A 17,254-nucleotide genomic window follows, 5' to 3' on the forward strand; every position below is an offset into this window, starting at 1 on the left:
GAAGCTGTATAGCTGTCATTAAGTCTGTAAACACCTATTGACACAAGTTGCACAAATGAAGACGACTTCACGAACTTTTCAACACTTCCTTTATTAATTTTTCTGTCAAGTAACTTTCATTAGGAAAAAAAGAAGTCAAAGCCTGAGATAGTCAACACAAATCAAAACCACCTTTAGTTAAAGACAATCTACTATAGATAGCCTGTTGTTTTATCCTCCCATCCCATTTGATGGCCTTTCTATTCTAAGACAAGTGCCTGCACTTCTGAGATCATCAATTTAATAGAGTAGTACTACAAAGACATTCAGCCATGTGGGAATCCCAGCCTCACAAATACATGGATCTCCAAATACCATCACACTAGAAAAGCACTTCTTTGCAGTCTGGCTCATTATCAACGTTGCAATTGAGACCCCCTCTCAGCTTTATCTTCCAGCTTTTCTGGAGAGCAGATTCTTCATTTCCCGTATTCCAGGCCCACTGCTTTTCTACCTTGTTTCTATCTATACTGCAATTAGTTCCAGTTGTGTTAATACACTAAAATTTGGACATAACTTTTGTTATGGGTAATCCTGCCCCAAGACACTTCTTTATCCATTTTCATAGTCTCCTTACTTGATCATCTTCTTCTTCTCCATCTAGACAAATTAATACGAAGGTCTTTTCCAAACTTCAGGTTTTATTACCTGGTTCAAAATGGTAATTAGTCACAGCCTGATCCCACAGGGCCACTATTTCAGCAGAGCAAACAGACCTGTTTGAACAGCCCCCATTCAAGGAATGCTTCCTTCAAATATCTCAGAATCCTCCTAATAATAGCTATCTTGAGAACCATGCATTTTTTTGATTATTTTCACAAAGACTGGAATAACTCACAGAGCTTACTTCAGCCCCAGTCTCTTTAAACATCTTTCCTACTTAGCTTGATGTAGTCATCTTCAATGTATTTCAGAGGAATTCAAAGTTATAACTTATCCTGATAGTAAGAACAATCAGTGGACTTCATGCTAATATCATCAGGATGTTTTTACCCCAGGTTTGCATCCCAGATTCTGGGAAGCTGCACTTGTTGCAAGATCTATTCTCATAAACAGGCTCTCTGTTTTTATTAAGAGATCACAGTCTTAGAGGTCTTGGATGTTTAGATGAATCTCTCTCATCTCTTTTTCACTCTTTCTTCTGTTTAGATCATTAAGTCTTCTAAAACCTTTTCCAGTCTTCTGTATGCCATCTCCTTCCCTTCTGGATTTCATTTTCTCATTATCTCATTTCTCAATCATTCATTTCTCTTGTGCATTTAGTTTCAGACACTGTTTGTCCGTATTTTCTTCCTATGTGTTTCACTTGCCCATTTTTCAAATATGATTGATTGGCTTTTCCATTGATAAGTCAATTCTATGACCATAAAGAAAGGGAACAGTTTCCCTGAAACACCCTGCACAAGCTGAGAATTTTCTCATTGTTTTTGTTTAGTACATGCCTGCTTTTTCACCCCTCTTTCATCACATGTGTAAACTCTCCCTACACTCTCCTTTAGAGGCACACTGCCCTTACATTTTCTCCATTATTTCTAATGAGTGATGGTGTATGCAGGAATGCTGTCCCCCATACTTTTCCCCAATTATTATAAAGCATATTGCATTTCTGTGTCATGCCTCAATGCTATAATCACCTCTGCAAATACTGAAATTTTCTCTTCCTATTTCTACTACTCAGGAAATAAAAGCAATATTTTCTGGCCCAACTTCCCACTTCTCAACATCCACTTTGAAGGATGTTGAGGCTCTGGAGTGAGTCCAGAGAAGAGCAACAACACTGGTGGGAGCTGGAGAACAGGCCTTATGAGGAGCAGCTGAGAGAGCTGGCGTTGTTTAGCCTGGAGAAGAGGAGGCTGAGGGGAGACCTCATTGCTCTCTACAACTACCTGACAGGAAGTTGTGGAGAGGAGAGTGCTGGCCTCTTCTCCCAAGTGACAGGGGACAGGACAAGAGCAAATGGCCTCAAGCTCTGCCAGGGGAGATTTAGGCTGGACATTAGGAAAAAAAAATTCACAGAAAGGGTTATTGGGCACTGGCACAGGCTGCCCAGGGAGGTGGTTGAGTCACCTTCCCTGGAGGTGTTTAAGGCACGGGTGGATGAGGTTTTAAGGGGCATGGTTTAGTGTTTTATAGGAATGGTTGGACTCGATGATCCGGCGTGTCTTTTCCAATCTGGTGATTCTATGATTCTATGACTTTTCCTTGTTAATTGCTTTTGTGTCTGGCTGCTTTTTTCTTTTAAAGGACAAAACAAAAAAACCCAAAAAACAAAACCGAACTAGAATCAATCAAATCCAAAACCTTCTGCCTAGGTCATCTTTCTTCACTCCCACAGAATCTGCTAAGTGTGCATCACTTGTGATCTATGTCAGGCAATATTCCTCTCTGACCAAGGTGCATAAAGTAGCATTATATTTTAAATTGTTATTTCTTTCCAGAAATTTATTTCTAAAGGCATTGAAAATGTTAATATTACATCTACTAGCAGTTTTTAGAAAAAAACATTAAGTGAAAAAGTTAAAAACTATTACAAAGTTTTTTTGTTCTCAGAACAGACACGGCCTAGCAGACTATTCTTTACTTTGAGTGCACTGTTTGAACAGCATAAGGAACAAATCAAAATAATGAAGCATCGGATTGCACAATCAAAAATTTTAATATGTCTACATACTTCTGTATATCTCAGGCTGATTAATCCAGAATGTCATCGGCTAGTTGTATTAAACTGTGCATAAAACTGGACTGTTGGAACATTTGAATATTCTTCTTGTTTAAGGTAAATGTTCCTAGCAAAAAATAAAAAAAAAATGCCGTCAGTGTTTTCTTATTGTTAACATAGAAGTAACCTAAGAAACTTAAAGATGTAATGCATAAAGATTCATAGACACTCATAAAATTCAGAATTATTAGAAATGGAATTTAATATAACTAGATATTTTCCTCCAAAATGTATGACACATCTCAACAGAGAAAACATTTTTTTTTTCATCCTAAAATAGCCTTCCAAAAATCTCACACAAAGAAAGTAAATTAACACCATTGCAAATTTTTGCTTTTGTAATCGTAGAGCATGAGGCACTGGAAATTATTTTGTGAAGTGGATGCATGCATGCATGATAGAAAAAAAATAAAAGACAAAAAAAGAGGACTAGAAAAATAGAATACTGAATCATTTGGTCTGACTTTATTTTCCTTTGCATATTACCTTCCTCCTTTCCCATTAGAGCAAATGCCAGACCTGTTCACCAAGACACATCCAATGAATAGCTGAAGAATCATGTAGCTTTGTCATACATAACAGAAAAGCTCCATTTGTGTCATTAGCTTAACCTTGAGCTATCATAAACTGGCAGTTCTACTGATACTCATCCATTTTGTTTCAGAAAACTAAGGTAAATTAAAGAAACACATACTGGTTTACACCTGGTAATATAATTTTTTTTGCAGCAACAATCATAACTTCCTCTTTGAAGACTGTTTAAATAGTACTGATAAATGCCCTAAAACTAAATTGTTGTGTTTGGTTTTTTTTTTGAAGTATAAGCTTGTAACAAGTGTTTTAATAAAGTAACAAAGAATACGAGTAAAAAAATCTCATTAAAAGCTATTGTATTAAGGTACTTACTTTGCTTTCTGCTCCTGAGATAGCTCTGCATTTATGTTATCTAAAGCTCGTCGGTGTTCCCGACTCTGTCGCTGTTGCTGCCGCTCTAAAACCAACAGTGCTCTTGCATTCTGAATACTTTGCCTGTCCCATTCAGCTTCTTTTTGGTGTTCTTCCTCTTTTAGTCTCTGCAGGTATGAAAAAAATGCTTCATTTTCCTTTTGTTCAAAGATGAAACAGTCTATGTAAAGTCTGATTGGTAAATTCATCCAAACGTACTTGCTTGCCTTCACTGAACACTAGGGGTAGCATTTGAAACAGAGAAAAAGTAAGCACCTCCAAACCAGGTAGGAGCCCACACATTAGGCAGAAGTAAGATACTGCAGATGCAAAAGCTGTCCTTTCCCAGGGAGCAACACAGACTCCTGCCTCTGCACAAGGTAAAAAAAGTAGAATCTGCTGCCTGGCAGAAGTAAGTTAATCAGAAGATTAATATTTCTCTCTGACATATTAGCTCTCTCTTAAAAACCCAGAGCAGCAAGACAGATAAGGGGTTTTTAAGTTCTTGTTAGCAAGAGTTGTAACTTCTATGGTTATAAGTTAGTAGACATCAGTAGGGCTCACAGTACAGCTAATTCTGTAACAACTGAGCTACCAACACCAGATGAGTAGACTCAAGCTGTTTTTTGTTCTGCTCCTGTTACACTATTACCTCCTCACTTCTTGTCTGACACCACATTGAATCGATTCAAGAAACCACGCTTGCAAAAACTCCCTTTTCTTGGTAGGGCTCATTTTGTGCCAGCTTTACTACCTGATTGGATTCATTCTAGGGTCACAGGAAAGCCAGGAAAATGACAATTCTATCTTCAGCATTAATAACATCGGTAGATAAGACAGAGTGTAGCATACAGTATTGTAGGGATTAAAAAATAAAATTGAACAGCTATTCATTAGCTGTTATAAATCCAGCCTCTGCACTGAATGAGCTAAGTAGCCTCTTGCTTTACAATACCTAGTTCTGTAATACTCAAGACTTTATAAGAAGGGCAGATTTCTTCATTCTGACTGCCTGCTACCATACACTTTCAGAGCAGCAATTATTAACAATGTTTAGGTTTTCCATTGTAACTCTATCCCAGAGCATGGCTCAGACCTGTGTGGGATGGTAGAAAGGAAATTCCATTACATTAATGAAGACTATGAAATATGCATGAGCAGGACCATGGGACAGCTCTACTTGTCTTGCTCAAGTACCTTTGAGCATGAGAACGTTGCTCTGGCCTGCCCCTCTGCTCTTGCCCTCAGCTCCTGGCTCTTCTTCCCCTATGAAGCAGCCCATTCCTGTTCATCTCTTGCAGGAAGCTCGTGCAGTCTCAGGTCCTAAACTGCATCATGAAGCCTGGCTCTCAGACTGTGCACAATCTTGCTCCTCAGCTGGGCCACCACGGATCATGGCCCAAGACTCCTTAGGCCCTGTGGCCTAGGGCTCCACAGACACCTTCCTCCCAGATCAACTCCAGGGCTCCAGTCCACTCCTACTGCTCCATGACATCTCCCAGCTGCTTTAGAGACATTGTGTTCAGATTATTGATCGAGGTTTGGGTAAAAATCAGATCAATGGAAAACACAGTCTTAAAATGGGACGTGTATGGCAAACAGTAATATTTTCTACTACAAACATTGTCTATATTGTTGCAACCAGGAATACAGAATATGCACGTAATCTTAAATACCAGTTTCTCCAGAACTTGTTGCTGTTGAGAGGAACGGATTGCCATCAGCTGATCCTGACTCATTCCCTTCCATCGATCTGGGATCACACGATGTCTACCAAAGGAACTGACTGCCTGTTCAGGGTTTTCAGAAAGGAAATCTCCTTGAAGGAGGCTAGTAATTTCATCCATGTCATCTTTCATTTTTTTATACTTTTCCATCTTCTTTTTCTCAGCTATTTCTGCAGCCTGTATTCAGTGAAAGGAGAGAACTGATGTTTTTTTCCAAGAGAAAATACTAAGGGATGCAACAAAACTAGCACTTCATAATAGATTTCTTTTCAACTTGCACACACAATTTTCAACACCATCAAATATGAATACTGTGTGCATGGTCCTATCAGTTTAGATAAAAAATCGAATAGTATACATTTCATTAATGTTGTCACATCATATACAGCCAGTAATTTGGAGAATATATTTTTCTTTTGTAAGAAAAGCCAGAATTAAATAAAAAATAATTTCACATCTATCAACAAGTAAATACTGGTTAATATTTTGAGGCCAGACATAATACAGAAGAAATTTACAATAAAAATTTACAATCTTAAATAACTAGCCTCAATATATATTACATATTAATTCTACATGGAGAGCATGGTGATGGACTCAAAACGAAAAAAACGCTAGATGCATATGTTAGGCCCAAAGATGCTGCCTTGAATCTGTTCCCTTTGCTGATACAAAATGCAAACTTGAATCATATTATATAACTGCTGTATTTGAAATCATAATATGCATTTCCTATGTAAATTACCGTTCCTAATGTCCACTATAAGGTTCTAGTCTCCTATTCAGAGGAAATCCTGCCCTTACAAAACTCCAGAAAGCAAATACGATGATTTTACTGTAAAGTAATTACCTTCTGAAGAAGAATTAGACCAAGTGAACTAATTAGAAGTTGAACGATATTGCTATGTATCATCCATTTCTAATCGCGTCTCATCCTTCTGTAATATGTAAACTAAATTATCTGGAAAAATGCACAGTGTCAGCTTCCATTGGAACAGAGGATAGGTAATTCCTTTCTTGCTAGGGCACAAAAAGCACAGGTTGCCAAACCTGTGTCTTGCACACATAGCTTTACATATACATCTTGACTGCAACAGACCAGCGGATATCCACCTCTCCACTTTGTCCAAGACTGTCTCATGCTTTGTTCAACAATTACTGCCTTGTGAATATTCACTTTACAAGTCAAACGACATGTACACAAATACCCAGGAAGAAAAGTGCTCAAAACCAATAGTCATAGGGAATTAAAGTAAGCAATAAAGGCAAAAAGCTACTGATAGTAACAGTTCCACATAAGCAAAAAGAAAAGCAGCCAGGCACAGCAAAGATTATTCGATGACTGGTATAAAACAGAAGGAAGCATGGGAGGCTTTTGTGTTTTAGTTGATAGACTAGAAGTCCTTGAGAGATTGGGGCGGTGTCGCTGCCTTCTAGTTAGCAAGCTGAGAACCAGGAGCGAGAATTTTGACAGAGGATAACTAGATAGAGGATGGATAGAACCTTGCAGAGGAAAAAGTGAGTAAATATTATCTTCCAACTACACAAACAACCTTGGATGTCAGTTGCTAAGAAACCTTTGTGAAAACATCATTACTCATTCTACTTTTGCTCATTTTATTTTCCTTCTGTCTTCTTTTTTTTTTAAACAAATAAATTCAACATGAATTTACCTGGGCTCTATTGAAATCTTTAGTAGCTACACAAACAGCACGCCTATTTTCTTCTTCTTTTCGTTGTTGCTCCACACTCTTTTGGTCAAGTTCAATCCTACTCTTGTCATAAAGATCATCTAAATTAGATTAAAATGAAGTTTAGTCAATATTCATGGAAATGATGTGCCATATGAGTAAGCCACTATAAGACAGAGATCAAGAAAGGAGCTATAGATACAGCACACTGAAATACATAAATATTTCCAAATCCTGCCACCAAAGCTTTCCATCTTAGAATTTCAAGTGTCTTGTGAAATCAGTTTATTATGTAACCCAGCTTGTCTTAACAGTTAGCCAGAGTTAAAATGAAAAAGTATCTTGAGTACTGTAGAAAAAAATGTTTCATGACAAGCTACAAAAGAAAAATCAGTATTATTCTGTCTACCCTAGAACAGTAAAGATTGGACAGTTTGGTCTGATCAAGTAAACACACAATCTAGCATGAAAAAAATAGATGGTTTTTCAGAATGTTCTCTCATTTCATTTGAGAAGTAAAACAGAATGAAATCATCGTATTATTACATCATAGAATCAAAGAGTCACAGAATCACTAGGTTGGAAGAAATCCACCAAATTGTCGAGTCCAACCATTCCTATCAAACACTAAACCATGCCCCTCAGTGCCTCGTCCACCCGTCCCTTATACACCTCCAGGGAAGGTGACTCAACCACCTCCCTGGGCAGCCTGTTCCAGTGCCCAGTGACCCTTTCTGTGAAGAATTTTTTCCTAATGTCCAGCCTAAACCTCCCCTGGTGGAGCTTGAGGCCATTCCCTCTTGTCCTGTCCCCTGTCACTTGGGAGAAGAGGCCAGCACCCTCCTCTCTACAACCTCCTTTCAGGTAGTTGTAGAGAGCAATGAGGTCTCCCCTCAGCCTCCTCTTCTCCAGGCTAAACAACCCCAGCTCTCTCAGCCATTCCTCATAAGGCCTGTTCTCCAGCCCCTTCACCAGCTTTGTTGCTCTTCTCTGGACTTGCTCCAGAGCCTCAACATCCTTCTTGTGGTGAGGGGCCCAGAACTGAACACAGGATTCAAGATGCGGTCTCACCAGTGCCGAGTACAGAGGGAGAATAACCTCCCTGGACCTGCTGGTCGCACCATTTCTGATACAAGCCAAGATGCCATTGGCCTTCTTGGCCACCTGGGCACACTGCTGGCTCATGTTCAGTCGGCTGTCAGCCAACACCCCCAGGTCCCTCTCCTCCAGGCAGCTTTCTAGCCAGACTTCTCCCAGTCTGTAGCTGCACAGGGTTGTTGTGCCCCAAGTGCAGGACCCGGCATCTGGCCTTGTTAAATCTCATGCCATTGGACTCTGCCCAGTGGTCCAGCCTGTTCAGATCCCTTTGCAGAGCCTCCCTACCCTCCAGCAGATCAACACTTCCACCCAGCTTAGTGTCATCTGCAAACTTGCTAAGGGTGCACTCAATGCCTTCATCCAGGTCATTGATAAAGACATTGAACAGGGCTGGACCCAGCACTGAGCCCTGGGGAACCCCACTTGTATCTGGCCTCCAGCTGGATTTAACACCATTTACCACCATTGTCTCTTTCTTAAGTGAGATATTGAATACAGTAGAGCTTGTAAAGTAAAATCTGCTGCAGTATTTCTAAAAGTTGAACACTGAATATACTAAAATACTGCTATGTCAAGACTCTGACACAAGAGGCTATATTGTAGTTTTGTCAGATATACCAGAATTTCAGAAAAAGCAGATTAACACCTTATTATTGCTTTCCATTACCTGCAAACTTTTGATCAGCTAATGCATTTTTCCACTCTCTCTGTTGCTGAAGAGACCACTCCCTTAACTGCTCCTTTTGAAATTTCATCCTCTGATCATAGTTTAAGTCTTCACCCATAAACTTCTGCAAGCCAGACACAGTACATCGAGGATCATTGTCTGAAAGTCGAGCAGGTTTATCCTTCTTCAGGGCTTGAGGATCAGACAGGTCAAATTCACGTCTTGTTTCTGGCTTCTGAAAATTCTTCCGAAATTCATTGATATCCTTATTTATGTTTCTGATATCACTTTTCTGGCGTTCTTCTAACATACATATGATCTTATCATTTCTCTTCATTTCATTAGCTAGAGAAAATGAACACAATGAAAATATAACTCTCGGAAGTGCCCATGTAACAAGGGAGTGCACATGCAAGGTGGAAAATAAAATTTTGAAAAGGAATAAATAAAATATAAGTCTTCAAAGTGCTCTGTCTTAGGAGAGAGTATTTGATCTGTAAGTACTAGCCCAGAAAACACTCCAATGTTAGTAATATTTACTTATGAAATACTTCCAGTTTTTAGAAGTCAGTTATCTTATTAATGTTACAATGAAATATATGCATGTGAAACAAAGACAACAATGAATACTTTCAGAAATATGAGGTTTCATTTCATTAAACCTTGCAGTAATGCACAAAATGTACGGTATACTAATTATTTCCATTTGCAGTTTAAAGTTCTTGTAACAGTTTACAGCTACAACTAAAATACATTAAGTTGCTTATTAAGAAAAAATAAAAATCGGGCTCCTAATGAAAGGGATACAGATAGCTGCTTCATAGTTCCAAGTATTTTTTCTAACCATAGCACCAAAAGAATCAGCTGGCACTAACAGTTTTTGAACAGCTTAATAGCTCTTACCCATTTAATCAAAATACTGTCATTGATTTAGCTTTAAAGAAAAACAAAAACAACAAAAAAGCCATCCAAAACTAGCCATTCTAGCCATTTAAATATAAGTCACAAAAAAAGATTGTTTCCCTGCTGCTAGACTACACATTGCTTCTGGCAGTTTCCTACAAGTCAGTGTCTGACAGGTATTCTGCCAGGAAAATCACAATCAGCCGTAGAAGCACAGCATGGAAGTTGGCAGCTCCATTCTAGCTCTTCTTGAAACCCACAGAGAATTTGGTCTGTGGGACCTTTTCACATGATACCATAGGAAAGAATTCCAAACACAGAAAGCCACAAAGGGGTTTGAGGTCAGGGGACACAACTGAAATATCTGCGTGGCTATGTGTTCTGCTTCAGCAATGGCTCCTACTTACAGCCCTGTTGTGCATGACTGATGGTTCTAGCAATAATAATCTATAGATGATTCTATAGAATCTATATATCCCACTGAAGAATGGCCAGAGAGAATGTGGACTTACTCTACAAGAAAGTAATCAAAGAAATTTGCCACTACTATTCTGAGAAGTACAGAGTTAAGTAATTAAGTTTTATTCAAAATGCTCCTGTATCTTCAGGTCTCTAAACAACGCTATTTGTCAACATTTATTAAAACAAAACACTGACATATTCAGCCTGTTAGGAAATCAGTTTAATTGTATCAATATAAATTTCCAGATACAGAAGAAAACAAACGGTACTAGTGTAAATGTATGAACATAAAGAGTACTAAACATTATAGTATTCAGTTTGTATGTCTGAATTCAAAGAAAAGCCTACAATTGCACTTATATGGATTGATAGATTTATATAGCTAGAGATATACGCAAGATTCAAGGAGATCAGCTCCATTTGGAAATAAACATGGTGGTTTGAAATGCTTGAAGGGAAAAAGGAAGCAGGAAAGAGACGGTAAATTACATTTAACTCTTCACAGAAATATCAGAATATCTATGAATATACCAAATTCTTCATTCCATGCTTTTTCAGCTGCTTCTTGAATTTTCCTATCCTTGACCTGGGTATCCAGTGCATCTTTATCAACCTATTAAAATAAAAACAAGAAGTTCTTTTAAGAGATACTATGTTTGAAAGATTGAAAGCAGTATATACACATCAAAATTTAGTGTAGAAAAAGAAAATTCAGTAACAGCAATATTCTTGCTTGTTTGTTTCTTTTTAATAACAATAGGTATACTCCTGCACCAAATCAGAACAAAATACTGCATTTACATGATATATAGAGCTATAATATACAAACATTTTAAGCTACATTACACAGAATACGTTTCACTCATCAGTGCTGACATTTTTAGTTAGTTTTTCTTGAGTTTCTGCTTTTATTTATAAAGTGAATAGGTATTTTGACAGTCAAGATGATAGGAAGTTGTAATAGTTCAGATTTGAAAATAACATAGGTGGTTCACTAAAATACATTCAAGAAATAACTGGGAATGGAAAGCAAATCTTCCAGTCTGATCTGTAGTTGTCAAAATGCAATACTGGGTGGCATTTGAGATGAGATAGATGAGATGCAGACATCTACAATGAGCTGACAGGTAAAGTATTCCTGTCCCTGGAGAGTGGTAGCGGAACAAGGCATAACATCATATCATCAAATCGTAATGGACACCTACATTTTACACAGAAGAATGAGATCATAGCATGGCAGGCATGCACTCATCTCTAACTCTTCTTGTTTTTTCCATGCTCTGTGTGTTTGTACAGGGGCACCTAAGTTGGCCTCCTAACTTAAACAGAAGCCTGGACTTTATTTTTTTTTTAGTTTTTATTTCTTCTGTGTTTTTTTACTAGTCAAGTTACTTAACATCAAAATGATTTCTTTATTTATTTTAACTCTTTCACTTGACAAGAATACATACCTAAAATGGTTTCCCACTTACATGAAGCTACAGGTTTAACTTTTAAACATTAAAATCACAAATCTATTCCTATGAACAGTTTGAAGGAGCTGATTTCTAATCTACTTCTATTAATGTGTAGTAGTCCATACATAAATGGAAAGAAATTTTTCATTTGGACTACTCATCTGAACTCTTTGGGAAATTACTGATTTACTGAAGATAAATTCTTAAATCTGTAAGTGAAGTGAATGATACCTTACTTTTCCACCACTCAAATGAGGAAACATACAGAAATCAAAGTAAGAATAAATCTAGCTGTAATTGAGGAAAAAAATTAAGAACTTGGTTCCTACTCTGCTTTCCAGTCAGTATATTATCTCCATGTTTTTAAACTACTTAATTCCTGCTTAAAAAATTGTGGTGTCTAAGTCAAATATTGCCTTGATTTTTTAATTTTGTCAGAGACAGCTGCTCAGCTAAACTGGTGAGACAGAGAAACCAAAGAATCTAAAACCACACTGGAAATACTGATAAAGTATCTGTCTGCATTGATTTATTGACTGTTCATGCTTTGGACTTGGCCTAACTTCAAAGCGTAAGAATAGCCCCTTCTGTCCACAGTCTTTGTTCCACTAATGGATAAGGTACATGGAATTGTGTTAATCAAAATATTTACAAAATTCCTCTAGTGGGCTCTCCTTCACTTTAGATGCCTGTCTCATGTAAACGGAGCTATCAAAACCTGTCTGATAAGTTAGTCCTGTGGAAGTATTTGGGAAAGACCTTCAGATGGTGTGCTTCACTATTGCTCAGTAAAGCACACCAAGACAGGCTATTTCATTCTCAGCTAGTTCGTTAGCTGAGAACTTATGCCTTACATTTAATCTTTAAGGTTCTAGAAAAGCCATCTTAGAGAGAAATTGTGTGTTTCCTAATGAAGAAAGTCGATCTAACTATACCTATCCCACATCTGCTAGAAAAAAGAGTTTCAGGTCCTTCCACTTATATATATTATTGGCTGCTGTATGTGTCAGGATGCTGTATCAGGTTGACAATCTGTCCTATTTGTTAAGTAGGAACTGCTACTTTACTGTGCAACTGTAACGACTCTTGCATAAGAATAACAAGAATAAATGCAAGGCACTGTCAGAGATAAGGTGAAGATATTCTTTTTCTGACTGGAGACATGTTTCTCTACCTGAGCAAGATGGATCAAATTGACACCTGTTGCAATCCTACTATTCCAACTGAGTCGACAGATTTGGCTTATTTTCACCAATTCTAAATTTGGTTTCATGCTAGTTAATGCTACAGCACTTACACATGATTTATGCATCAGCATAGAGCATTCAAAATACAAGTAAAATTTAAACTTACTTCACCTCACAGCACTCTTCCTTCCATGCACATATAGAGAACCTCAGTGTGGGGTTTTGGAGACATTACAAGACTAGATGAGCTATTGCATTCAAAGTTTACATAGGTATAAGACGCAAAATTCTGACAGTCAGGGTGTAAACTGCATAGCTGACTCTAGACAAAACCCATCAGACTGAAGCTATTGTCCCCACAGATTTTCCCAGACTGAAGGCTGTTCGCATTCTGACACGCATTCCAGGAAAAATCAGACACACCGATTAATTTCCTCTACATAAACATGGCCTCGTGAATCGGTCTCACTTTGAAAGATGAAAATAGGACTAGTTGCAGGATCTCTTTCAGCAATAAATCTCTCACAGCACCAACCCTAGCTTCCAGTGAAAAGCAAACAGCTGAGGGAAGTATCAGCAGAGCAGAAAGTTAAAAAACATTTATTTGGCTCTGCCACATGGGATGAGCTGACTTTGCAAGTTTCTGGCTTACGCCGAAGTGAAGCTAACACTACACAAAGTTAACTCCTACACGGAGGGCTTGTTTTTTCTGTCGTTAAGGAAAAAGGAAATGCTGCCCTCAAACCCTACAGCAGAGTTAGAAGTCCTCAGCGAGTGACACTCACTCACCCAGTGACAGCTGCCAAAGACAACTGTTGACAATGCCTACAGAGTACTAACTTCCTTTCATCAGTAACTTTCATAAGCTCCTCAGCCTTCCAGAAGTCGCTGTAGGGCTGACACCAAAAATGCCAGGAAATAAACTCTCCAAGACTCGTTCTGGAGCTTTAGAAAGCAAGCACCCTTTATCAGGCCTGGGCAACGTGTGCAGCGAGACAAGAGCTGGGACAGAATGTATTCCCACTTACATGTACATGTGTAAATTCTCCCAGAAATCTTATGCATATTCTATTACTTCCCAGGGACTAATTTTAATGTTATTATGAACCTCACAACAGTCAAAACTCTTGCTAATTGGAGCTTTGGAGCCAGCTCTCTGCCTAACCTTGCATATGAGAGAGGGAAAGGCTGCAGACAGAGGTGGTTACAGAGGATGGTGATAGGATGAGAGGGAATGGCCTCAAGATACACCAGGGCAGGTTCAGATTGGACATCAGGAAAAATGTCTTCACCACAAGGGTTCTCAGGCACTGGCAGAGGCTGTCTAGGGGTGTTTGGAACCCCATCCCTGGAGGTGTTTAGAAGATGGGTAGAGGAAGTGCTCAGGGATCTTGTTTAACAGTAGAGACAGGTATGGTTGGATTAATGATCTCAAAGGTCTTTTCCAAACAAGCAGTTCTATGAAGACACATCTGTTCACCACAGATCATACTTAACACAAGACAGTATAATTTCCAAAAGGACAAAGGCTGTAACAGTGGCTAGAAAAACACTATTAGGAAAAAAAAATGCTATAAAAACCCCACGCTATCAGAGGGACATTCTGTCAGACTTTGCAAAGTACAGTTAACTTGGATGAAAACCGAACTCTGCTTTAGTTTAGATAAAACCTCCACTTTTTGTAATAATAGTTATTGTATCAAGGCATTTTCTCCCCCATGCCCGTCTCCCCCGGGGGGTTGGGGAGGAGGGCTCCACTCAGCCCTAAAGACGGGGTTTGGGGGCTCCACTCAGCCCTAGAGATTGAGGGGGGGTCCACTCAGCCCTAAAGATTGAGGGGGGGGTCCATGTAGCCCTGGGGGGGGGAGCTCCTCTCGGCCCTAAATAGGGGGGGATAGGGGCTCCACTCAGCCCTAGAGATTGAGGGGGGATGTCCTCTCAGCCCTAAAGATGGGGGGCTGGGGGCTCCACTCAGCCCTAAACATGGGGGGTTGGGGGCTCCACTCAGCCCTAGAGATTGGGGAAGGGGCTCCACTCAGCCCTAGAGATTGGGGGGGGTGGGGGTTCCACATAGCCCTAAAGATGGGGGGGCTCCACTCAGCCGTAGAGATGCGGGCGGCTCAGCCCGCGCCCTCACCCCGATGGTCCGGACTCGCGCGTTGAAGATGCGGCTCTGCCGCTGCAGCTCCCGCTGCCGCCGCCTCTCCAGGGCCGCCGCCTCCTGCCGGTCCCGCTGCACCCACAGGCGGCTCATGGCGCCGACGCGGCCGGGGGTACCGGGAAAGGGACGGCTTGTGGCGGGGGGGGGGAAGGGTGGAAGGAAAAGAACGACGCCCCGGGTCCCCATGGCAACGCCAGCCCCGCCCCCGAGCCCGCCTCCCCTCGCTGCGTGTGCACCGACCCCGCCACGAGGAGGCGGGAAGCACGTGGTCCGGCGGGGGTCACGTGACGGCAGGAGGGCACGCGGTGTGGAGGCAGCGCGCCTGTCGCCTGCTGAGGGGAGAAGGCGGGTCGAGGCGAGCTCGGGGGAGGCCGTTCGCCTTTTCGCCTCACCGCTGGGGTTAAAACTCGTGGCCAAGGCCCGTGGAGGGTTTAAATCTTGCGAGGGGCGGGAAGCTCGGAGCCCGTTGGCTCCCGCTCCAGCAGGGATGGGTTACCTGAAGCTGCTGGTGGTGAAGGACTTCAAGTCGTGGCGCGGGCAGCAGGTGATCGGCCCCTTCATGAGGTTCAACTGCATCATCGGGCCCAATGGATCAGGTAGTGGGCTGGAGGCAGTGGGCAGCTGGTGCCCTGCTTCTCCGCTGTGGGTGTTGTTTTACTCAGGGATGTAGTTTAGTAGTGTGCAGGTGTGGTTGGTCTCCATGATCTCAAAGATCTCCAATCAAACTGATTCTGTGATCGCTGGCTGAAATGCGAATGTGTTGACCAGTATCTAGTAAGCCAATCTCTGCATAGAATCATGGAATCATAGAGTGGTTTGGATTGGAAGGGACCTTAAAAATCACCCAGTTCCAGCCCCCCTGCTATGGGCGGGGACACTTCCCACCAGACCAGGCTGCTCCAAGCCCCGTCCAACCTGGCCTTGAACACATCTGGGGATGGGGCAGCCACAGCTTCCCCAGGCAACCTGTGCCAGTGCCTCACCACTCTCATAGTGAAGAAATTCCTCCTTACATCTAGTCTAAATCTGCCTCTTTCCAATTTTATACCCATTGCCCCGGTTCTATCACTACAAGCCTTTGTAAAACGTAAATACAATATTCTACAGTTGAAATGTAATATTCTATAGTCTTCACCCAACCTCTCCTTACTGATTAACTTTTTCCAGGTTTCTCAATGGTACTAAAATCAATAGTCCTTACATTTCTCAATTACCACATCCTTGTTTGGCTCAACCTGTTTACCAGACTATTTTTGATCTTAAATTTGGCCCATGTGTGCCCACTCAAGATTAGCTTTGTTGAAAAGTCAGTATGTTTAATCAAATGTCATAATGAATGAGGGAAATGTTTCTTTTTTTGCCATGTTCTAATTTCCTGATTTTATGATTTCTTTCAGCACTATGAGGTTTCAGTTTTGGGGTGTTTGTCAGGTCTTTTATGTGAATGCCACAGGGTCGATGGAAATGGAGGAAACGGTAGCACTGCAGGTGCAGTCCCAGAGTAGGGCCAGCCCCGAATGGTTCAGGATAGTAATAGCCTGCCTGTTGAGGAGTGGAGTTGTGAGGGCTTTGTGGCGGGGAAAGTACAGAAAGGGCCTGCTTACAGTCTCTTCAAGTGCACCTGAAGGGGTGGCAGCACAAGCAAAGTGTTTTGATGATTTTTATCACGTACAGGGTTATCTGCTGCCAGTGTGTCATGTCCTAGCAATGTATATCTTTTCTATGTGCTATGTTTTTCAATGTTTTTCCTCAATGAAATATAGAATTAGGGAATTGGTATGGACATTTACATTTATGAATGTGCTTTTTAGGTAATCAAATGCCTCCTTTCACTTCTGACATATCAAAGCAATATTTTAATATTTTTTTTAAAGGAAAATCTAATATAATGGATGCTGTTAGTTTTGTGATGTGTGAAAAGACATCTAATTTGAGAGTTAAAAGCATTAGGGAACTTATTCATGGAGGACATGTTGGAAAACCAGTTTCTTCTACAGCTAGTGTAAAGATAGTATATTGTGAAGAAGATGGTGGAGAGAAAACGTTTTCAAGAGTTATCCGTGGTAGGTAGTAGATTCTGTTTTGAATGTACTTTCTGTTGTCTTATGCATAAAAAATGGGAGACCATGGGTATTCCACTTTGAATTTCAGATGCCTAATATTCTTTCATATGTGGGTGGACTAAGCCCATGAATGTT

General features: G+C 40.5%; 2 protein-coding genes across 2 annotated transcripts in view; one reads left to right on the plus strand and one right to left on the minus strand.

Annotated features, from left to right (window-relative positions):
* Nucleotides 1-2,684: 2,684 nt before the first annotated feature.
* On the minus strand, nucleotides 2,685-15,149 carry RIBC2 (RIB43A domain with coiled-coils 2). Its single transcript, XM_069864752.1, has 7 exons — nucleotides 15,033-15,149; nucleotides 10,783-10,864; nucleotides 8,887-9,231; nucleotides 7,104-7,222; nucleotides 5,380-5,607; nucleotides 3,665-3,831; nucleotides 2,685-2,825 (listed from the first exon to the last, which is right to left on the minus strand). The coding sequence occupies exons 1-7, from the start codon at nucleotides 15,147-15,149 to the stop codon at nucleotides 2,744-2,746; spliced, it is 1,140 nt and encodes a 379-aa protein (XP_069720853.1). The 3' UTR covers nucleotides 2,685-2,743.
* A 394-nt stretch (nucleotides 15,150-15,543) lies between these two features.
* SMC1B (structural maintenance of chromosomes 1B) overlaps nucleotides 15,544-17,254 on the plus strand; it is a 35,847-nt gene continuing 34,136 nt past the window's right edge. The window contains exons 1-2 of the mRNA XM_069863629.1: nucleotides 15,544-15,652; nucleotides 16,931-17,119. Coding sequence (XP_069719730.1) covers nucleotides 15,544-15,652; nucleotides 16,931-17,119 — 298 coding nt within the window. The remainder of the gene's footprint in view (nucleotides 15,653-16,930; nucleotides 17,120-17,254) is intronic.

This window comes from Phaenicophaeus curvirostris, chromosome 1 (assembly GCF_032191515.1).
Source record: "Phaenicophaeus curvirostris isolate KB17595 chromosome 1, BPBGC_Pcur_1.0, whole genome shotgun sequence".
NCBI lineage: Eukaryota > Metazoa > Chordata > Aves > Cuculiformes > Cuculidae > Phaenicophaeus > Phaenicophaeus curvirostris.

What these genes read in the sequence shown, in the direction of transcription:
- RIBC2 (XM_069864752.1), bottom strand. Translation starts at nt 15,149, where the DNA reads ATGAGCCGCCTGTGGGTGCAGCGGGACCGGCAGGAGGCGGCGGCCCTG. An exon ending in AGCTGATCAAAAGTTTGCAG is followed by an intron (nt 7,223 to 8,886) that starts GTAATGGAAAGC and finishes AATCTAATTTAG; the next exon opens with ATGATCTTTATGACAAGAGT. An exon ending in AACAAGTTCTGGAGAAACTG is followed by an intron (nt 3,832 to 5,379) that starts GTATTTAAGATT and finishes TCATACCTGCAG; the next exon opens with AGACTAAAAGAGGAAGAACA.